The sequence below is a fragment of the Neolamprologus brichardi genome, chromosome 19, assembly GCF_056152115.1.
Source record: "Neolamprologus brichardi isolate AB-2024 chromosome 19, ASM5615211v1, whole genome shotgun sequence".
NCBI lineage: Eukaryota > Metazoa > Chordata > Actinopteri > Cichliformes > Cichlidae > Neolamprologus > Neolamprologus brichardi.
Genome location: NC_142122.1, coordinates 9,376,370 through 9,400,376, shown reverse-complemented (window position 1 = coordinate 9,400,376; position 24,007 = coordinate 9,376,370). Strand labels below are relative to the sequence as shown.

Sequence of the window (24,007 nt, the reverse complement as noted above, 5' to 3'; positions counted from 1 at the left end):
TGGTATTTAGAATACAGTTACTTTGTTGAAATAAATGGATTACACGGCGGTACTTCCCTGTTTCATATTGTGGCGGGTCAGGACTGTTTGGGTTTTGTTTGACAGCTATGTTCTGTTGTTCCCGGCGGCAGCGTTACGGTTGCCATGGTTACAGGGTGACGCTCTCTCTGCGTGTTTCCTGGGTGAGAGAGCGCCTGTTGTTGTTGTTGTGCTAAGCTAATAGGCAGAATGCTACAGGTATAGCTCTAAAGAATGTAGCCTGATGGGCAGTGTAGTCCGTGCTGCAGGGAGAATGGACTGCCATACACGTTATGTGTCTGTGAGCGAGGGAGGGAGAAAAAGGAAAAGTACGAGCTGTCATCGAGCAAAAACGGGAGCTGGAAGCATGTAAATATAATAATAACCACTGCAGCCAAGAAGAGTGCCTGACCAGCCCAGTTGTAAGTAAGCTATTAAGACTCGACTGTACACCGTGTTCGTGTTTTCCTCCAAAAACAATAAGTTCCGATGGAGCAGCCTTTCAACGCCTCTCTCTGTCTCTTGCTAGCAAAGTTGACCCAGACAACAAAGTAAAGCTAGTTTTCGACACAGAACCCAACGTATTAGCCAGAGGTCCCTTTACTACTGTTCGGAGCCGCGGACCTTCAGTAACAGTAATAAATCACAGCAATAGTACATTCATGTAGTTGTAAACAGCGTGATAATATATTAAGTAATCCAAAGTATTCAGAATACGTTACTCTCATTGAGTAACGTAACGGAATACGTTACAGAATACATTTTGGGGCATGTATTCTGTATTCTGTAATGGAATACATTTTAAAAGTAACCTTCCCAACACTGCTTGTTGGGAGGAATAAAATCAAAATGTTCCCACACAGGGAGGACATCCTCCTCTTCTTAGCTGGCTCCATTCTCTCCTGACTTTCTCTCCTCACTCTCATAAACCTCCAAACTGTCTCTAACTCTCACTAACCGCAACTCTCCATCAAACACCCACATTTTTGAATGAAGTCTGAGGGGTTTATATCGCTGTCATATCTCGCGGCAAAGTTCGAACCGCTTCATGAACCAGTCACGTGGTACAGCCGGGCAGCGAGGCTTCGGACGTCATCATTTTCAGCTCCTCCCATAAATGAAGCAAGCCTCGATACGCGCTTCGCGGAAACGTCCCCTCAATTACTCGACACACGCTTCGAAGCCTCGATACAGAACGTCACATCACTACTCCTGGCTCTTATACGATGAAGAGGCTAATTTGAGCTGCTATTAAACGCTTTGACAATGATCCGGATCCTGAGCGGGGCGTCCTTTAAGGCTGCTGGTGGACTGTTAAAAGATATTCAAAGCAGACAGCTACACGGGTGAGGCTGACACCACAAAGACAATGACTTGTGCATAAGTGTGAGCTTGTTCAGTTATATGTGAGAGAAGAAGTAGGGGTGGGGTGCTAGTTTCTTTAATCCGTACAGACGAATGTGCAGACGAGCCGGTGTTGTGCCAAAAAGTGATTGCCTGCCCAAATATGCAGCTTTCACTGAGCCTATAGTCACTGCCAAGGACACCCAACTCTCCAAGATATAGATTCAACAACATCTGTACCCTCTGCATGAGCTAGGTCCTCACACCACGTTGTTAACACATGTTGTTTACACACCATGATTTCTTAATAAGTGTCTGGCAGGGAGGACGGTTATTAGAGTTGCCGTGTTTTCAGAGGCTGCACACAGCTTACCGCTCCCTCTCCAGTTTACTTTAAGGAAGCCCTGCAATATAGAAAATTACAGTTAATGATTATTAAGAGCAAGGGAAACCTTCCTACTTAAATTCAGCTTCTTCCGAGATAACCCTCGGGTTGACAGGTGAAATGTTTGGCAGGTTTAACTACTTACAACTGTGCGCATTTGTACAGGTCCTGGCACTCTGTTCTAGTTATGATAGAAACCCTCGAGCAAGGTTTCATCTCTGAACATTGACACTTTCTAGCCAATTTGGTGAAAGTCCCTGATTTAATCTCTGGTTGCATTTATTGCTTTAATGTTTTGTGGGACATTAAGACATTTTGTCTGGCTGTTGCAAAAATGCCACAAAGTGTACTCACTTGGTTACAAGATTTAAATGTTTGTGAACATTGTGTTCTTGCAGATCACAATGTTCAAGAAATACACGTCAGAGGTTTTGCGCAGGGAAAAAAAGAACTTGCTCAGAGCCAGGCTGCACTGACGTGAGTCACACACAACGATCCAGCGATGAGTAGAAGCCACTCCTTGGCTTAAATGCTGGCTGCGCTAATGAGGCCCAGGTGTTTCCTCTTCAGAGGGGCGTGGGTCGAGGGCGTGAACCCACCATGAGTTCCGCCCTGGCGAGAGAGAGAGCAAGAGAGAGAGAGACAGAGTGAGAGAACTACTAGTCAGCGGCCTGCTGATCCCCTGGCCGTGACACTATTAGTAATTGCAAATACCTCTTTAACTCAAACATCTGTGTCATAGGTCTCCAGACTGATCTGCGTCAAAGGTCTCTTTCTCATCCATGGCTGGACTCTGACCTAAATATTCTGCTTTGTTTTCTACCTTTTCAATCTGTACAGCTAGTCGATTATTAATAGCCACCTTAAATTTTGTCCTGTCTGTTTGCTTTTTGTTTTTTCAGCACATATGACATAGCTGTGGTGGGAGCCGGCATTGTGGGCTTGGCCACAGCGAGAGAGCTGATTCTGAGACACCCGTCGCTCAGTTTCGTCCTCCTGGAGAAAGAAAAAGAGCTTTGTGAGTGGAGTGTTGTGGATGTAAAGACACGGAACAACATGTTAATGTAGAGATTTGTGTTCTCCACAAATCTCTACATTTTTGACCCACTCACTGACGCTCTTAAACTTGAAAGCCCTTTCCCTTTAGTAACTGTTTCATTAATAATCAAATGTCCTGGAGAACAGAGCCAAAACTTTGTAAAAATGTAACAAACCAGCAAACATACTCTGGCACTGTTTTCTGAAGTTATTGCAGGATTTTGGATGTATGACAACACTTTACCCCAATCAGTACATAAGATTTGCAGTCATGTGAAAAACTTGCATGATATAGATATAGATGCATGATATAATGGCTTGTAGTGATGATTTAAATTAATAATTTCCTGTGTGACTTCAGTCTCTCACATCATTGTGGTAAAACTTTGCACTCTTATTTAAAACAGTGCTTCAGTTCATTGATGATAGCAGGCATTTGTTTGTGCACTATTCTCTTAAGCCTGATTCTACTGTTGTGGACACAGAAGTCAACAGTTGGAGAACCCACGGCTGATTTGTCATTCTTATTCGATGCATTGTAAAAAGGCAGGTGGGCAGACCCTCAGCTAACTGTCTGATGACTCTGGGACCCAAGTGGACCCTAACAGAATCCCCACTTTAAGGTCCCACCACAGTATTTCAGTGAGGTTGAGGTCTGGACTTGGACTGGGCATGTTGATTCTTTTCTTTTTCAGCCTTTCTGTTGTAGATTTGATGCTGTGCCTTGGATCATTTTAATCCTACATGACTCATTTGCTATCAGATAGATGGCCTCACGTTTGACTCTAGGATACAGAGGAGGTTGTCTCAATGACTGCCCAGGTCCTGTGGCTGCAAAACAAACCCAGACCATCAGCCCTCCACCACTGTGCTTGAGTTGTTTGCGCTGTTATGCTGAGTTTCTCCAAATGTGGCGCTGTGCACTGTGGCCAAATATAAAGCACACTTTGTTCTTGTTTGCCCAAAGTCCAAAGAATTTGTTGAGACATCAACTCCTGGGAAGATAGTGACTTTGTATTAACACACCTGAATATTAACTACTGTTTTCCACTCTTTTATGCTATGCTAATCTCCTAGGTGTACCCTAATATTTACCAAACAGAAAGTTAAATAAAGTTAATTAAAACTTTTGCATATTAAAATGATCAACATTTAAACAGCTAAATAAACGAAACAAAAAAATTATTTGAGTCAGTTTTTCCCCCCATCACTCTGTAGGACTTAATACTCCCTTCTCTCTTATTGTTCTTCAATTTGTCCATACCTACCAGCTTTACACCAGAGTGGGCATAACAGTGGAGTCATTCACAGTGGGATCTACTACACACCGGGATCACTGAAGGCTCGCCTGTGTGTGCGAGGAGCCACTTTAGCCTATGAGTATTGTGAGAAGAAAGGACTTCCTTACAAGAGATGCGGAAAGGTTTGTCTCTGTATGTTAAGCTGATAGATTTAGAGTTCAGTGACCACCTTGAGTGACCGAAATTACAGCAGACATTTATCAACAGTGTTGGGAAGGAAATATACTACTAGTTTAACTGTATTTAACAGTAGCCTACTGCCCTTTCAGCTTCATCCATATTTACACAGTTTAATTAATGTTACCCATTTTTACCAGGGGCTAATTGTTTTGTACTCTTGGTTCTATATGTTCTCAGTGAGAACAGATGTCTGTGATAGAAAACAGATATTTTCTTGCTTATTAAGCACCACGCTATGGAGCCACTGTGAAATGTAAAGCAAAAATGGGTGACAAGGTCCAGGAAATTTATAGAAAAAATAAAACTGCATATTGATTAAAAGCAGTGGGGGGAAAGTCAGTACCCACAGTTGGAACTAATTTCATGGTGAGCTTAATCCAGCAGGAGGCAGCATAACGACTAAAAGCAACTAAAATTGAACTAGGTGGCAGTGGTTAACCTGTGACCTCAGCAGGTCCTGGTAGGTTCCTACTTCAAATTGATTTTCTGGAGTTTGCAGGGAGGATGGATGAATAGATGGATTGAAGTTTGAACTAGCTTTTAAATCTTTGAAATGTATATTTATTCCCAGACACGGGTCTTAAAGTCAGCTCTGTAGCTGAATGAAATCCAATGCAAGGATCAAATATTTGGAGTGTTTTGGAGACAGCTTTGATGTCTCCCCCTAAAGATTAAATCCAAACCAAGATCTTTGACTTGGATGTTAATTTTTATTGCCCCGTAGAGTAAAGAAAAGGACTGAGCGCCAATTCTTATTGCAAAAAATAAAATCTTATATTTATTTAGAATACAAGAGGACCCTGTATGTTACCAACGATTTGATGCCTGCTTGTTTTTTTTAGCGATTGTTGGTACTCTGAAACTTTTCAGTTGGTAATAGCGAAGTATCTGTTTCTGTCTTAAACCATGCAGCTCATCGTTGCTGTGGAGCAGGAAGAGATTCCCAGACTAAAGGCTTTATATGAGCGCGGCATGAAGAACAATGTGCGTGACCTCACCATTGTCGATGGCAAGGGCATCCGGGACAGAGAGCCTTACTGCAGGGTGAAAAGAAAACAAACATCATCTCATTTACTTGGACAAAAACGTGTTAATGCAGGGTAATATTTGATATTTTGTCTTTTCAGGGGATAATGGCCTTGGATTCACCCTACACTGGCATTGTCGATTGGAGGATGGTGGCTCTCAGTTATGGTACTGACTTCAAGGAGGCAGGTGGCACTGTGGTAACTGAATATGAGGTCAATGACATTTCCATGATCAAGGAGAGCCCAGCAGGAAGCACAGAAGGTAACAAGCTGGTTGTGCACATCAGTGTTGACACAGTCATAACTTGTCATAAAAATTGTATAGCTAACACAACTCCCTATTTAAATTCCATTTGCAGGAATGAAATATCCACTTGCAGTCAGAGATAACAAAGTAAGACATGTTAAAACAAAGGTATCACACGGTCAGATTGTGCTCTGTTGTTTACAGTTTTTGCATCATTACTTTCTCACAGGGTAATGAGCTGCGGTGCCGTTACGTCCTGACCTGTGGTGGCCTGTACTCGGACCGTTTGTCACAGATATCTGGATGCAGTCGGGAGCCACGGATCGTCCCGTTCAGAGGAGATTATTTAGTCTTGAAACCTGAGAAAAATTACCTGGTCAAAGGAAATATTTACCCTGTAAGTCTGCTGAAAATGTTTTCCTGGTGCAAACATATACAGGCAGGTGTTTTCTGTTTGTTTAAATCATTTTTTGGCAATCTCAATTGCAGAACGTCCCAGATATATGTGAAGAACTATAAGTGACTTACAGTATGTGGACTTCTTTTTCCTTTCTGCCTGGAGATGTTTTGAGGGGAATTTTAAAAAGATGACTTCCTGTCGATTCCAATTTAGAGCTCCGACGGTTGCATCCACATTATTTGTGGGGTTTTTTTTAATACCTGTTGCAGGTTTAACATGTATGTGTTTTCTAATAAATTCTGTAAAATCTCTCATTAGGTTCCTGACCCTCGTTTTCCGTTCCTCGGAGTTCATTTTACCCCGAGGATGGATGGAAGTATTTGGCTCGGCCCCAACGCTGTCCTCGCCTTTAAAAGGGAGGGTTACAAAGTGTACGACTTCAGTGCTCAAGACTTTGCTGATGCGCTCTTGTTCAGGTAGCATATTTGTCCTGGAAGATATGACGATTTCAGTCACAGTGTAACAGCTGCATAGTGTGTGATGCCAATTTGTGTTTTGTTTTGTTTTGTTTACCTGCAGAGGCCTTCAGAAGCTAATAATGAGGAACATTACATTCGGAGTTGGAGAAATGTATAGAGGAGTTTTCATTGGTGCACAGGTTAAAAATCTGCAGAAGTACATCCCTGAACTTTCCCCGAGTGATGTGATCAGGTAGAGAAATCATTCTTGGTGCTTGTTACACAATATTAGGACCGGTTTTCTGTAACCGCTGGTTGTTTCCTGTCCAGGGGTCCAACGGGAGTTCGAGCACAGGCCCTCGACCGCGACGGAAACCTCGTGGATGACTTTGTGTTTGACGGCGGGGTCGGAGACGTGGGCAGTCGAGTGCTCCACGTGCGTAATGCTCCTTCGCCGGCAGCCACCTCCTCCCTCGCCATTGCTGAGATGATTGCAGATGAGGTGGAGAACCGTTTTACGTTGTAGCAGAGGGAGAAGAGAAAACCAAAGAAAGTCCAGCTGTCATTACTTCTTTATTACAGAACAGGCCTTATTTTAACAGAATAAAGTGACTTATCTGCTGCGGTTTTGTTTTTAACACTTTTTTATTTTCGTGGTGCTACTTCAGGTTGTATGTTTACTTCACCACGTGTGAAAGTACAGTTTATTTTCTGCACTACATTTCTGTCTAGAAATAAAGTTTGCCATGACCTGCTTTTTACATTTGTAACTTCAATAGCATTATCATCAGTTTCTAACATTAAAACTATAATATCAAAGTACATCAACTGTGTGTAAATGTGCACTTTAGATTTAAACGAGGGCTCTTTAATGGTTACATTTCAGTACAAACAGTTTCTTTTTAATTTTTCAATGTGATTTTTCAACCTGTATAAAAGAGGAGTTTGAAGACTGTATAGTCCGCTATAAATGAATGAAGAGTTTCGGTGTCATCATGGAGGCTTTTATCTAGATGTTGGCTTATGAAAGTCTTCATGTACCACACGGTTTACCAAGAAAGATCGGTTCTTCTTACTCCATTTGACAGTTGTGCTACAAAGGTTGTTAAATTATATCATGACTAAATAGTCTCTTTGTCTTATCTATATTTTCATTAAGGCAAATTTGTATTTTTTTGTGGAGCTGCTGGTGATTTCTCTTGAATCTGTTTCAAACTCTGCACATGTTCCTAAAACTGTTCTGATGTTTGTCTTTCTGTCATTACATTGATTATGACAGATGAATGTTAAGGGAATTTTCAAAAAATATATATATTTTTGAAAACAAATGTGCCATTTTTGTGGTTTCTGTTTTAGGTTAGGTTTTTTGGAGGATTTTTTTTTAAAGATGTAGGCTACATTCTTTTATATTTAAATATAATGACTAATATGGGAATTGACCACAACTTCGAATATTTAAACACAACCTTGCTGTGTTTAAAGCTGATTTTTCACTGTGCTGTGATTTTACAGCAGTGAAGAGGATGAAGTGGCGGTATGGAGAGAGCTGTGGACTTTTTAACCAATTCAGTTACATTTTATTTATATAGCACCAAATCCCAAAAACATTTGCTTCAAGGTGCTTTATATTGCAAGGTTTATACTGTCCCCTATCAGCAACCACTTGGCAACAGTGGGAGGGAAAAACTCCCTTTTAAAAAGGAAGAAACCGCTGGCAGAATTAGGCTCAGCCTGGTTGGGGGGAGCGTCAGAGGACAGAACAAAGACATGCCATAGATTAATAATAACTAATGATTACATACTGAGATGTTTTAAACCTAATCGTAAAAGTAGCTTCCTTATTCCAAATTGGGAGCTGGTTCCACAAAAGAGGGGCCTGAAGTGGAAGTTTCTACCTGCCCTGGGGAACCACAATTAACCAGAGCACACTGTTTAACACAGTCCCGGAGACTGATTGGATGGCTGAGCAACGGAGAAGTGTACCTGTACTGTCTGAAGAACAAGGAGGATATGTAAAGCTGTAGTAACTACAGAGGGCTAAAGTTGATGAGCCATACAAGGACAGAGATGATGATCACTAAGCAGCAGTATGGCTTCATGTCAAGAAATAGCTCTAAAGATGCAACACGTACAAGAGAGGGATAGTGGATATACTGGATAAATTATGTTGAAGATGGAGCTACCAGGCAGGACGAAGTTCATGGATGTAGTGGAGGAGGACATGGAGAGGTTTGAGGGGGAGGATGCTAGGGAGATGGTCCACTGTGGCGACTACAGCCCTTCTGTGCCATGGCTAAGTCAATGAATTATAAAGTTTGGACACAAGGAGGCAACATACTGGAAGAGCCAAAATAAATTAAATACATATTAAATATTTAATTATTAAAAAATGAAGTCAATCATTTTTTCATGTGCTGAATCACAGCAACAAAGACAATGTATGGGGCACATAAGTTTTCAAAAAAATATTTTCACTCATAATATTTATTTAAGTGCATTTTTCCCCATAAATTCAGCCTCCTTGTCATATAAAACGTAATTAGAAATGTATTTAGTGTGGCCGACACTTCAAAGGGAAAGTCAATAAGTTTTATTGTATTTCCTGCTATCTATCTCTGTGTGTCGCTACTCTTCGCTGCAAAGAGTCTACTCTGTGTGTAGAGACAAAAGTCCAGCCTTGTTTTTTTCAGTCCAATAAAATGTGAAATTACGCAGGGACGCACGGCGCAGCGAGCAGAAGCTGTAGGCAGGCAGCGGAGTTGGTACGAACATCTTCGACTTCACGAACCAAAAACACCTCGGCTGCTCTTCAGCGGCTCTGCTCGCAAATATGCCTCGGACCGGCCGCTGCTTTGGAGGTATACGCGGGATTTAGCGCCTTATCTGCTGCGGGGAAGATGACTGAATTCGGAGCAAGCCGCGCAGGAGAAAGTGTGCCTTGTTTGGAGCTGAACGGGTCTTGTGCCACAACATAGTACTCGCAGCGGAGGCCAGCCCCAGCAGCCTGTAGCAATCGTTAGCTGGCCGGCTAACGCTAGCGTGCAGGTGTTTTGGCTGTAAACAACGTAACATAACTTGTAGCTGTAGTTAGCTGGCAGCAACCTCGGCTCCAACGTCTTGCCTCAACATTGAGCTCAATGTGCCTGCTTTAAAGTTTTTAAGCAAACGCCAAGCAGCAAGTGTTACACTTAGCAGCATTCTTATTAGCAGTTAGCAGCTGCTGGGTGTTTACAGGAGCAGCAGGCTGGCCACATAGCCACAAAGCTAGCGACTTAACTTTATTGCTACATGTGCTTTTTTCCATCTTTTTTTAATAGATATTTTTTCCACTGTTTAGCCCGATTTGATCTCGGACTCACACTCTGCTTTAGTTACTCTGCTTTTTATTAAGTGAGCCAGTTTGTGTTGTTTCACCGTTGTAAAGCCGGGACTGACCCACCCATAAGGACAATTTACCCGGGGCCGATGCTGACGGTTCAGCCCGGATCACGGCAACACCAGGAGCCGCTTCAGCAATGCAGCCCCAGCAGATATACGACTTTTCAAGTGACGAGAATAGTCACAAATGGAGAGGCCTCTTCGTGCAAGCTCTACGAAAGGTACGACTGTGACCACCAGCTTTCTCTATGCACTGTTATAAATCAAAACACCCGTATTGGGGTGACCGATTTGAACACTGGTTTCATCTGTGCATCTTTACCAGCGCAAAAGTTTTGGTAACACTTCTTGACTTGAGTCGGCTCAGAAGCAAAAACTTCAAAGTGTTTATATTAACACTATACTTATTTGTGAGGCTTTTAGTGTCTTGCAGACCTCTGGAGATATCCCGCGCCTGTTGACATGTCTCTGTTGTGCCTATTCAATATGCTCGCCACCCAAGTTCCTCATAATGACTTCCCACAGTGATTTTGAAGAAGTTGTTCCTTTGTAACGAGTTTTTCGTCGTTTCGAGGGTGTGCTAACGACTTGCATGATCCAGGGTGAATACCAATGAAGCTTGAGTTGAGTGTCGTGTTGCCTTCTTTATTTGTTCCTCATTTCATCAAAAGATGTATCATCATTGCTGAGCAAAGAGCTTCTGTAGCTGTTTTCGGTCATACTTATCTGCCTTTTTTCCCAAGCAATGCAGCTTAGACTCTTATAAACTTAAAATGAATTCTTTGGAATAGGAAGCATTTGCATTTTAATTTCCTTGGTCAGCAGGACACATCTGTATCAGTTCCTTTTTGACTGCCCTGTTCTTTCCTTTTTCTTGCATCATCTTGGCTTCTCCTAGGTTTATTTTCTGTTTTGTGGCCCCTCCACATCCCCTCACCCCTTCTGCTCAGACTTGCAGAGTCATGAAAGTCTGGTACCAACTCCTAATTAAGAAAAACGCATTTATCACCGCTCTTTCTGTTTCACTGGGGACTGTTTGCCTTGCTTTTCTGTAAGGTTACACACACAAGGCCAGACTGTTTAGAAACTGGAAGGTGCACAATGATCTGCATGCTGCGTTTCCTTTTGAACTGGCTGTGTGTATAAACTTACAGCGTCCTGTCAAGACCTACTCATGAATTTTAGTGTTCTGATGTGGCTGGAGAGTCCCAAGAAAGCCTGTGTTACAGTTCAAAATAGAAACTAGATTCTTCTTCTTCTTCTTCCACAATAAATGCACTGGCCAAACAGGCAAACTGTGGTGCATCAGAATGGAAAATGGCATTGCTTATTTAGGTGACCTTTAGAGACTTGTGGTTCACCTAACCTGCTGGTGTTTGAGTGCTTTGGTTCTAAGTTAAAACTAAGCCCCTTACACAAAACAGACGCACTGAAAAATGAAATTTAACTTTGATAGAAATACTGAAATAATTCCTTTCTTAAAATAAATATCAACAACAAGCCATTTGTCAAGGTTGAAAGATGGTTTTGTGCTTAACTTTATCACTGGTTGTGTTATAAAGGTTTTGTTTTTTTTTACGTGCTTTCAGTATCTGACAGAAAAGCCTTGAACCTGTATTTAATGTGCTTTTTGTTGTGACATGTTTTAGTTTTAGCAGCACTGTGGCTATAGAGGTTACTGTCTGTGGATGTAGCTGTGTAGCAACATCATGCTTATAAATAACACTGCCCTATTCTTGTCAGTGATCAGTATTGCAGTGGAAATGGTGTGATGAATCAGGTGAAACTGAGAAAGCAGGTGGTCTGTCGCGATGCCACAGTGTCATTGTCTCAACTTGCTGCACAACTGCCAGAGGGAGAGCCTGTGAGAGATTGACGCAAGAGAAGTTTGTTATGGTTTTGACTGACTGTGACTCGCTGTTTTTTTTTTACAGCTGTCCAGGAGCTGTGGTGGATGACTCCATCCTCTAGAATGAAATAAATAAAGAAAACTTGTAAAGGCCAGATCAGGGATGTAAGTTTGTTATCAAGCAGGGAGCTAGTTCTGAGATGTGTCACCAGGTGGTGGTTGGTTTTGGATATATGTAGATCATAAATGAGACGGATGGATTTACTGAGGCTTAACAAATAACCATGACATCACATTATTGGAATTAAGGCTAGAGCTGCATGATTTTGGCCAAAATTATTGTCAAGATTAGATTGTTGTGCCCTGCTACACATTGGCGACCTACCCAAGGTGTACCCCACCTCTTGCCCTACGATAGGCTCCAACACTCCCAAGACCTTGAATTTGTTAAGTGGAAGAAAATTGATGGGTGAATTGAGTTTTTTGTCACGATTATTTAAGTGACGACAATGGTTTTGTCAACACAACCCTTTTCCCAGTTTTAAACATAAAACTAGTCCTCCGTATTTACCTAAATTCTTTGGTATTGGCACTCTGGAAAAGTAACTGTGTGTCATAACGCATCTTTTGTCCAACTTTTATCTTGATGCACATGCTGACACGCTGCACAGACTCACCTTTGTGGATATGCGAGTTCATAGATGATGCACGTTAGCAACCGTTGCATTGTTTTTCTTGGTTGCCGTTATACTTCAGATTGTGGTGCGTTTTTCAGGTGGTTGAGTAAATTATTTGTGTTGCTTTGTGGTGGACACACATCTCTGTAGCACTCTTTGCATGTGATTTGTTCTCTGTTTACATCACTTGCCCTAAATTCAATTTCCAAACAACCAATGCTGATGTGCTTCTAGAGACTAGCCTTTCGCCTTCTGTTGTGCCAGACATTTTCTAGACATCTGTCTTTTAATGTAGTCTTATCACAGCTGTGATTGGCGCCAGGCAATGCTTTAGGGAGCGTTTGATTTGGTGGAGCTTGCATTTTCAAAATCAGTGGAATGTGTTTATTTGATCGTGGGTTGCCAAAATCTTGAGCGAGATTAAAAATCTATTAATTTTGCAGCTAAATTTTTGTATGGTGTAATCTGTTAGTTTTCTGACAAAAAATGAATCACTTGCAGAGAATAAATGCCAGAAATACTGTCAAATGTGAAGATGTGCTATTCTTGTCTTTTCTCTTTATTTTTTATATAATGTTTTTTTTATGCTGTAGGGTGGGTAGAAAAGCTGATTGGAAGACATGTTGGAAGATTTGTGCATCAAATGATGAACTAAAAACAGTAATTGATAGTTGCAATGCACAGTTCTCAGGAAGTCTTTAATTTGATGCAAGTTTAATTGCATGTCTGTAAGAATTAGGTACTTGGTTGCTTTGCTGTGAAGCAGCTGAAGTTGTAGTGCTGAGTTCATACCTACATGAAGGACTGTAGTAACACATATATAAAACGCAACAGTTCAAATCCTGCTTTCGTCTGTCATTTATGCTCATTTTATATTATAAATGAATATTTCACCATGACACAAGTGCAGTGTTTGTCTCCAGGCTAAGGTTGGACAATAACTGGTTTTAAAAACCTTATCGGTATATTTCGAAAAGATTAACAGGATTAGAGCATAGAATTAAGTTTTGTTTTGCATTGCATAAAGGGTTGCTTCCATAAAACGGTGCTTGCAGCGGTTGCAGCTCTCCCAATAACCTTTCGTTTTCCATTGATCTTTCTTTTTTATTAAAAATCCTTACGAGATCGCTCTCATTGCTTTTGCATATATTACTGAGACTTAAGTCATGTATTGCCATGAACCCTAAACCTGTTGATTCATATTGCTGCATCTACATATCCTGGCTGGCGATTATATGGCTCATGCTTGGTGCAATGCACGATCTCTATCTCACCCTGACATGCTGGTGTTAATAATAACTGTGCATTCCCCAGGTCTGCTGTTTCATTGGCATTGAGAAATGGGCCAGAGGTTTGCTGGGTACAGTTTCATTCCATTGCCTTGTTGAGTTAGAGCAGCCTGGTGCAGTTGAGTTCACAGGCCAGCATTTTAAACCGTGATTGGTCAGGTTACAAGCCTGCTTTATGTTTGTGTGTGTTGCCTTTTTTAATAGTCTCAGCATGAGCAGTCGGTTAAATTCTGAAAGGGTGACTTCACTTGGGGCCCAAGCTGAGATAGTTGTTTTATTTTAGTCACATGGTTTTGTTGCCTTTTTTACTCAGACTAGACAGAGCTCTTGTCATTTCACCATCAGAGATTTATTGCGAGACTCTATTGCAGCGCTCGAATCCAGCCAGTCATCAAAACTGCGTCTTCCATTTAAGTGCTGCATTTTATACATTGACAGCTCAAATCAAGTGGTTTTAATTGAAAGCAATAAAGAGCCAGGAAGTTGTACAAAACCCCCACAGTTTTGTGTTCATCTTCTGTAACCACAGAAGGTTCTGTGAAATCCGTAAACGGGTGGTTGAAAGAAAGTCCTCCTGTGTTTCCCACGATCACATGAGATCTTATTTTTTTTGTTTATATGGTGAGATAAATTTCTGTAAATGTAGATTAAACTAACCCGCTGTTGAAAAAAGAAAGATTTACAGAAACATATACATTTTAGTAGCGTGTAAATAATAATGTCCGTGTTAACATATAATTTATTGTCTTGAAGTAAAAAGTGCTTATCAGGATAAACATTTTAACCAAATAATAAGAGCTCAACTCCAGCTTCTCTGTGCCACGCTGCAGAAAGAACGGACTCTGCGACCTTAAATGACTGCTAAATGCTATGCCTAACAGCCACTTTATTAGTTACACCTTGCTATTTCTGGATTGGACCCCCTTTTTGCTCTTTAGAGAAGTCTTAGTTTTCATGGCATAGATTAAGCAAAGTACAAAGAGATTTTTTTTTTTTTGTCGATGTTGACGTGATGGGATCACACAGTTGCTGCAGATTCATCAGCTGCACATCCATAATGTGAATCTCCTGTTTCACCACATCCCAAAGGATTGGATCGAGATCTGGTGAGTGTTGAGGACATTTGAGTACAGTGAACTCATTGTCATGTTCAGAAGACAGATTGAGATGATTTGAGCTTTGTGCTGGAAGCAGCCTGTAGAAGATGGGCACACTGTGGTCATAAAAGGATGGACACGATCAGCAACAATACTCAGATGGGCTGTGTTTTGTTGATGACTTTTGGCCCAAAATATGCCAAGGAAATCCCCCACATCATTACACCTCCCACCTGAGCTCTTTGATACAAGGCAGTAACAAAGAGCTCAGGTTGATCTATGATTTTTATGTTGTTCACTCCAAATTGTAACCCTACCTCATCAGACCAGGCAATCTTTTTCCAATCTTTTGTTATCCAATATTGGATGTCATCTACAGTGCATTTACTGCAAGGTTGTGCATTCAGAGATGTTCTTCTGCATTTGTAGTTTTACTGTTTTGTTCTTATCAGCTTAAAGCAGTCTGATTACTGCAGCTCACTCGATATTTATGTATTTATTTTTTTTAATCCAAAGTATAGTTGTGTGGGAAAATCCTGGCAGAGCAGAAGTATGTGAAATAGTCAGACCGGCCAGTCTGGCACCAACATTGAGAGCCACTTACAGTCACCCTTCTTCACCACTCGGTTTGAACTTCAGTGAGTCGCTGTGTCCAAATCTACGTGCCTAAATGCCCCGAGTTGCTGCCGTGGGATTGGCCAATTAAATATTTCATGCCTTTATTACCAGGTTGAATCTAGACAGGGAGAGAAAATGATGAGAAAAGAGAAGAGGGTGATATAATTGCGCAAAGTTCCTGGGCTGGACTTGAAACTATGTGTACTCGGTCATGTGCAAGGACAAAGGTTGAAAATAAACCGGGCCCAAAGAATAGCTGCAATATTCATATAATAATCTTACTATAATCACTGTAGTGAATGTATGTCTGTATGTACCCTATCTCCTCCTTAATTGGCGGGCCAATCTCGATGAAAATTTCACCTCCCAGCAGTTAAACAGCAAAAGGTCATGATTATCAAAATTTGTATTTGCATATACTACTTTGCTAGAAATTATAATAATTGGTGGTCTTTTTTGTCTTGAGTTGAATATTTTTGTGGCAGCGTGACTTTAAGAAGTTTTTAAAAGGCATTTCTAGGTAATTCTAAAAAACCTCCAAAACATTTGGTCACATGATTAGTTACAGCACTCGTACTTAGTAATGATTAGTAGTCGTGGTGGTTACTGGACAGGATATGAATGTCTGTCTGTGTGAACTTGGCTATTTGGGTTGATTGCAGTAATCCTGTCAAAGTGCAAATGGTAAACGTATGTGAGGAGGACACAATGTGCAGGAGTGAGTTGCTGCATCTCCAGGATGAGCCTATGTGATGACAGCAGGATGTTTCTGGTAACAGGTTGCGTTTCCTGTACACCAGGCTCAGGCCTACCACAGAAAAAGATGTTGCTGGTTAAAACAGAGGTTCCCCGCCCTTCCCACAATATTAAATCAGGGCTTTGAACATCAGCTTGTCCTCACACAGGGTTCAGTCAGAGGATGGGTGGATGCAGGCAGGCAGCCAGGGTCACTGGGTCACACAAGCCTGGCGTCAAGTCATGGCCACGTGCAGTTCGCCTCATGTCCACCACCTATTGTCTTTTATTATTTGAATAGGGGGTGTGTGTGTGTGTGTGTGTGTGTGTGTGTGTGTGTGTGTGTGTGTGTGTGTGTATGTGTATATGTGCTTGGTTTTTAGCATCGTAGTGGAAGTTGTATCTGTTTATGTCTCAGATCTGTGCGTCTTTTGTGTCTATGTGTATTTTTAATGTGTTTGCGTGTGCCTGTTGTCTCAGAGTTGATCTCTGCCTCATGGTTCCCCAGACAGTCTGGTTGTAATGCAGATGATGTCATGGCATGAATCACAAACAGTGACACATGCTCGGGTATAATAACAAGCCCCACTCCCACCTCTCCTACACACACACAGACACACACACAGACACATATTACCTGCAACCTGAGCCTGATGCAGGGCATATATACACAGCTAGGAGAATAATCAATTGAATTAGAAATGTTAACCCTGTATCAACACCCTCCTGCCTCTATTATTACCTCCAACCTTTCAGTTCTCCTATTGTGAAGACACACAGCACCTGATCACACTACAACTGAGTTGTAACCAAGATGATGAAACTTGATGCAAGCTGATTTTGTGTACCACTGACCTGCATCTGTTTTCGCCTTTTGCATCCACTGCAATCTGATGTGCAGAACAGATTTTCTATTACTGGAGACAAGTGGATGAAACAGAAACAGGATTATTCAGCTGATGATTTGATGCTTTTAGTTATTCAGTTGTCATTTCATCTATTAAATGAAAGAAACAATAATAGAGGTTCTTATTAGCTCATTGGTACAATATAATTCCTGTATAAAAAGAAATAGTTTACATTTAAAAGAAAAAAGAGTGATCTTTTCTTGCTCACATCGTCGCATCTAGTAATGCAAAAATAAAAATAAATAAGTGGCTTGGGTTTGGACTAAACAAAGCCCTTGTCGACCTCACTTAAGCTTTACCAGTTTTTTTTTTTTTTTTTTTGTCGACAGGGTTTTCCCGAGTTTATTATAAGACTGGCTGAACACTGCAAGTCATGTAGACATGCAATGGGGATTTTTTTTCAAAATTTTTTTTGAGACCAACGTTGCAAATATTCCATTACATAATGTACCTCATTAGCGTATTGTTCCTGTTTTAATGCATAAAAATGCTTAAAAAACAATTACAATTTTTAATAGCTAATATCCAACCATGAAGCTGAGATAGGCTCCAGTACCCCCTGCGACCCTGAAAAGGATAAGCGGAAGTGAATGGATGGATGGATGGATAATATCCAACCAGTTTTTTTCCCCTTTGATTACATCTCAATCAGGACTGTCAAACCCAGTCTTTAAACCCTTAATATTTGTCACACTCTTTATGTTTGGACATTGTCTGCTATCGCTGTTCGATATAACGATATATATCGGATGACGATATAAAAACGTCTATCGTTTCATTTTATGCTATTGTTTGTTTCGTGGTGTCACAAAATAAACTGTTTACAGCAATATTTTTTCATCCTTTTGATGGTCACTGTAGTGGCTATATTAATTTCTTCTTTCTCTTATATTTAATATAACCACACTACTGACGGACAAGCGCCTGTTTTATGTGTTGTGGTTAGCAACAACGGCGGTAACACCATCGCATGTCCGCTTGTTTATGTTTCACATAAACCTTTCACAATAAAGCTCAAGATCCTGTTGAGACTTTTCAAAAGAAACTGAATCACGTGAAAGAGCAGATTATTTACGGATGAGAAGTTAAAAAGAGCCGCCAGCTGTTAAAAAAAATAAACCTTAGACTCAAACGTTAGAACAGGCTTTTCTCCGCAGCACGCCGTGTAATAAATACTCACAAAGAAAACGGTGGCCTTTACAACTTATGTCTAAAAATGTATAGTTTCATGCATCGGTTAAAACACTCGACTCCAGGTACATGACGCGCAGCTGGAAACACTTCCCGCAAGACGAGCTGCCCGAGATTCACAGAATTTACAGAAAATGTTACATTTTTGTGATTTTATATCGTTATCAGGACGATAGAATTCTTATATCGGGATATGAGATTTTGTTCATATTGCACAGCCCTATCGTCTGCAGAGAAAATAAAGTTTTGAAATATATTGTATTATTTAATTTTGTTTAGTCAGTGACTGTCAGTTACTGACCACATAGTTTCCTCAGGGAGTAAATAAAGGAAATCTGTTGCTAAGCCTCTTAATTATAAAACAAAGTTTTTGTTAATACACATAAAATGTCTTTTTCTTTTTTTTTAATAATTGCAGAACAATTTTGAAACATTCCTATAGTAAATGGCGTGAAAAAAACAGGAAGGTTTCTGTAATTTAATTGTTTATCTATTACTATGGGGTAATATGAATGCGAATGGTGGAGGTGTTAATCAGTAGGAAAAGCAGTTAAACTCATAAAAATACACTTAAGTCCAAAATTTATGCCCTCTTTCACATTTTCCAAAGCTGTCCAGTCGGCCGAAATAAAGTCTTTTGTGGGCAAATTTTGGCCCCTGGTCCTTTATGTTTGACACCAATGGTCTAAATCATTTATTCCTGCATATAAACACAGTTAAATATAATTTCACACACATACTGGCAATAATCGCTCCTCCCTCTTCAGTAGAACTTCACATACACAGCTTTCTTGTTTCTCTGTGTCGCCACACAATTAATGATTACTGTTAAAGTAGCTTTGCATTAATCCTATGCAACATTAAATTGAACCAACCCCACCCAACTGCAGCCTCCAGGTTTGAATACTTTCCTGGTGGAAACCCTGTCAAATGATTGTTGGACAACATTTTCGCTAACTTATGTGCTAGTTATCCTCATCAAACCAGTCAGTCTGTGTTTAAAATTCCTGGCAGACATGTAGACACTTTTTGGGTTTTGTGTGCCTCTGAATCCCTCTCCTTTTGGACCAGCTCCAGTCTGTGTGTAGCATGAACCTGCTGCTGCTGCCTCCTTGTACATGCACATTAATATCTCTCAGCCTACTGCTATGAGCTGCTCTCCCTGGAGGCTTTGTTCTGTACGGGTGGAGAGCCAGCAGAAGGGGGGGTTGGAAGAGAGAAAGTGAGAGTGAGTGAGCACTGGGACTTCCTGTACTCTAGCTTTTCCCCTCCTAATGGAGCTGACCCATGAAACTGAACACCTTAACATGGCACAGGAGTGTGTGCATGAAGCTTTACATATGGTCAAGGTGCTTTTAATTTCATTGTCTTTGCCTACATGTACAGTGGGGCAAAAAAGTATTTAGTCAGCCACCGATTGTGCAAGTTCCCCCACTTAAAATGATGACAGAGGTCAGTAATTTGCACCAGAGGTACACTTCAACTGTGAGAGACAGAATGTGAAAAAAAAATCCATGAATTCACATGGTAGGATTTGTAAAGAATTTATTCGTAAATCAGGGTGGAAACAAACCCTGGAACAAGGTACATCAAACAAGGAAAATCCCTGGCTCTCACAGACCTGTAACGTCTTCTGTAAGAAGCTTTTCTGTCCCCCACTCGTTACCTGTATGAATGGCACCTGTTTGACCTCATCATCTGTATAAAAGACACCTGTCCACAGCCTCAACCAGTCAGACTCCAAACTCCGCCATGGCCAAGACCAAAGAGCTTTCGAAGGACACCAGGAAAAGAATTGTAGACCTGCACCAGACTGGGAAGAGTGAATCTACAATAGGCAAGCAGCTTGGTGTGAAAAAATCAACTGTGGGAGCAATCATCAGAAAATGGAAGACATACAAGACCACTGATAATCTCCCTCGATCTGGGGCTCCACGCAAGATCTCATCCCGTGGGGTCAAAATGATCATGAGAACGGTGAGCAAAGATCCCAGAACCACACGGGGGGACCTGGTGAATGACCTGCAGAGAGCTGGGACCAAAGTAACAAAGGTCACCATCAGTAACACACTACAACGGCAGGGAATCAAATCCCGCAGTGCCAGACGTGTTCTGCTGCTGAAGCCAGTGCATGTCCAGGCCCGTCTGAAGTTTGCCAGAGAGCACATGGATGATACAGCAGAGGATTGGGAGAATGTCATGTGGTCAGATGAAACCAAAGTAGAACTTTTTGGTATAAACTCAACTCGTCGTGTTTGGAGGAAGAAGAATACTGAGTTGCATCCCAAGAACACCATACCTACTGTGAAGCATGGGGCTGGAAACATCATGCTATGGGGCTGTTTTTCTGCCAAGGGGACAGGACGACTGATCCGTGTTAAGGACAGAATGAATGGGGCCAAGTATCGTGAGATTTTGAGCCAAAACCTCCTTCCATCAGTGAGAACTTTGAAGATGAAACGAGGCTGGGTCTTCCAACATGACAATGATCCAAAACACACCGCCCGGGCAACAAAGGAGTGGCTCCGTAAGAAGCATTTGAAAGTCCTGGAGTGGCCTAGCCAGTCTCCAGACCTCAACCCCATAGAAAATCTGTGGCGGGAGTTGAAAGTCCGTGTTGCTCGGCGACAGCCCCAAAACATCACTGCTCTTGAGAAGATCTGCATGGAGGAATGGGCCAAAATACCAGCTACTGTGTGTGCAAACCTGGTAAAGACCTATAGTAAACGTTTGACCTCTGTTATTGCCAACAAAGGTTATGTTACAAAGTATTGAGTTGTATTTTTGTTATTGACCAAATACTTATTTTCCACCCTGATTTACGAATAAATTCTTTACAAATCCTACCATGTGAATTCATGGATTTTTTTCCCACATTCTGTCTCTCACAGTTGAAGTGTACCTCTGGTGCAAATTACTGACCTCTGTCATCATTTTAAGTGGGGGAACTTGCACAATCGGTGGCTGACTAAATACTTTTTTGCCCCACTCTAGCAGTTGGGTGTAAACTACCAATCTAATTAACTGTTTCTATTGACTGATTTTTATTAATGATGAACCAGACTCCTCTCAGAAAGGCCAAGACTGTTTTTCTACAGCATGGCTCACCTTTGGATCTCAATTAAATCATTTTTAATTTGGAAACTATCTAGTAAGCTTGTACCCTACTTTAAATTTTAAAGAAAAAACATTAAGACCACTGAAAGTTGGTAGCACTTTAGCAGCAAGAGGGAAAAGGATGGTACTGAGACTTCCTATGATGGCTTACAGATGGTGGAATTGACAAAAAGACAGGAGGCAGAGCTGAAAGTGGCAAAGTTATTGTGAGTGACCAGGAGGGTCAAGATTAGAAATGAGTTGATCAGAGGGATAGCTCAGGGTGAGTGTTTTGGAGACAAAGGAGCTTGGTAGTGTCCAAAGGAAGAATAGCAAAAGACAAAGGATGTAAAAGATGAAGCTCATTGACAGGTGGAAGAGAGGAAGACCACAGAGAAGATTCATGGATGTGGTGAAGGAAGACATGCTGGGGGTTGGTGTGACAGACGAGGAGGCTAGGGATAGGTTGAGATGGAGGCAGACCCCTTAAGGGAGCAACTGTTGATTTCCTTGCAATATGATGTTCTTCTAAGAACTCTTAGTTCCTGGCATTTATGTGGATGACATTGTTGATAACTTTTTCTTTGTTGGCCATGAGCTGCAACATCACCACCACATAACTCATACTGTGAGGGTGAATATTTGGTATTTTTTGCTTGATAAATGGCACAAAAATTATGACAGGTATTATTAAAAAGATAATGCATTGCTTGCACTAGCTTTTCAGCCTTTGAAATATTGGGTATATATAAAACAAAAAAATTCATAATGTTGACTAATCTTTTAGTTTTGCATCTAAAGTAGGGTTGCTAGATTATTACAGCTGCAGTACTTTAACACAATTACCCCAATACTGTAGAGGATTTAAGCCATATTTTTTATTTGGTATAGCTCCTTGAGCTTTAATTATAGAGGGTTATTATGGATAGGCCAAGACAGAAGAAGGGAAAAAGATGTGCTGAAAGGCAAAACCAAAGAATTATTGCAAAACAGAATGCGCCACAATAATCACTTTATGTCGAGCGTCTTGCTTTAATATTTGCTGGAAGCCAAATCTGACATTGAAATTAAAATTAGAATAATTGCACAGCCCTAGTCTGAAGCATGTTTTGTGTACACCTTTTGTGGTGCTTCTCAGATTAAACAGTTGATTTTCCTACCCTGAGAATTCCTCTGCGTCGCAGAGTCTCTGAGTTGAGCTGAGTGCATTTCAAATTCAGGAGTTCCCCAGCCATTTTTCCACTCGATTACTTTCACTTTGCTTGCGTTTACTTCGATGTATGCCGCCAACTATATTAGACCTTGTTACATCCACTACCCATTAGGATCAAGTTGCAACAGTACTGTAAATAATACACTGAGCCACAGTCATACCTGCACATGCCACCGCTCTGTCAGTCCTCTCGTCAGATGTCCTTGTTGTCATTTCAGTGTAGAACAAATGTTTTTCAAAATCAGATTTAGCATATAGCAACATTATAAGAAAATAACTGACATATACCTGCAGCTATTGAAAAATACATTTATTGTCTTGTGAAAGAGGAAACGCAAACACACTGAACTTTTATGTATTTTTATTTTTTATCTTTTGTAGAAAATTGACCGTTAATTGAAATTAGTTAGTAACCCTACTGAATTTTACACTGAATTCCTTTTTGTATTGTACTGCGGGTGTATGCAGCAGTTTATTTGATTACGTCTTAAGCTCTGTTCCAGTTCTGTGTATTGTCTTTGAATTATTATGTTTTTATTCAAATAGCATTCAGTTTCATGTCTTTTTGTTACAATGTTTCCCGTCCCGACATTGTTGGAGATAGCCGACACTTGTTGGATGTGGGCCTCTCTGAAACGGGCCAACTATTCTGTGAATGGAGTCAGGGGAAACCCCCGTAGTTTCAGTGTGGTGACTCACAGCTCCTGGTGTCCTGTGGAATTTGGTCAAGTGCCTATTTGTGGTTAAAAAGGATCTATCTCATAACGTACTTCTGCTTTGATATGTATTTTTTTTCCCCGAGTAGAGCCTATATGTGTGGGATATTTTTAACTGTTAGGTCTTGTGAGTGTGCATCAAAACAGAAATGATGTACAGAAACCTCAATGAGACCAAGCTGTAGCTTCAGACTTTCCAGCTCCATTCGTTTTGAAAAGCATCTGAATTCAGTTAATCGGAATGTAAACTAAAAGGAGGGCTGAGAAAGGGGTCTTTTATAATCCCCTAGAGACACTTCTGTACTCCTCTATTCTCTGATAATTATTCTATCCCAAATAAATGAAGTCAAACTTGAGACAGGGGACATCCTGCTTTTGCTGAGTCTCTGTTAAGTCACAGAAGAGGAATGCGTGAAGCGCGATCTGCATCGACCTTTTAACGGTCCTCTCACATTCCTTAATCCGGGGGCAAAGTTTTGTCATCATTACTCATCACTTTTACTATATGCCAGGGTAATTCCATCACTAGCATGTGAACAGGCTTTTGTAAGAAACCAGGTTCATTTTCTATCCACCTCTCTGCTCGTGTTTTCTGCCACAGCTTTTTTTTTTTTCTCCTTCTCCTCCAAGACTACTTTGGATACTATAATAGTATCTCAACTGACAGCATTCCTGTGAGAGGGCACGGCCCAAATGACGGCAACTTTTGGGTAGCTGGAGGGTATTTTGGGGGCGGTGGTGTTACTCTCTTTCCATTAGTAGACCTGATGCAGCCACACCTTCTTTGTTGTCAGCATGTAAAATCACACCTTCTGTCAGGCTGGTTGCACCCTCAGGAGTC

The 24,007-nt window shown here is 41.0% G+C and overlaps 2 protein-coding genes across 2 annotated transcripts in view; both read left to right on the top strand.

The window, feature by feature from the left end:
• Positions 1–1,118: 1,118 nt before the first annotated feature.
• l2hgdh (L-2-hydroxyglutarate dehydrogenase) lies at positions 1,119–7,727 on the top strand. Its single transcript, XM_006798637.3, has 10 exons — positions 1,119–1,364; positions 2,650–2,765; positions 4,057–4,208; positions 5,179–5,310; positions 5,394–5,556; positions 5,654–5,688; positions 5,771–5,938; positions 6,260–6,417; positions 6,521–6,652; positions 6,730–7,727. The coding sequence occupies exons 1-10, from the start codon at positions 1,285–1,287 to the stop codon at positions 6,923–6,925; spliced, it is 1,332 nt and encodes a 443-aa protein (XP_006798700.1). The 5' UTR covers positions 1,119–1,284; the 3' UTR covers positions 6,926–7,727.
• A 1,396-nt stretch (positions 7,728–9,123) lies between these two features.
• The window catches only part of sos2 (son of sevenless homolog 2 (Drosophila)), a 42,046-nt gene continuing 27,162 nt past the window's right edge, over positions 9,124–24,007 (top strand). Inside the window, exon 1 of the mRNA XM_006798636.3 lies at positions 9,124–9,998. Within this exon, the coding sequence (XP_006798699.1) occupies positions 9,915–9,998 (84 nt within the window). The 5' untranslated portion in view covers positions 9,124–9,914. The remainder of the gene's footprint in view (positions 9,999–24,007) is intronic.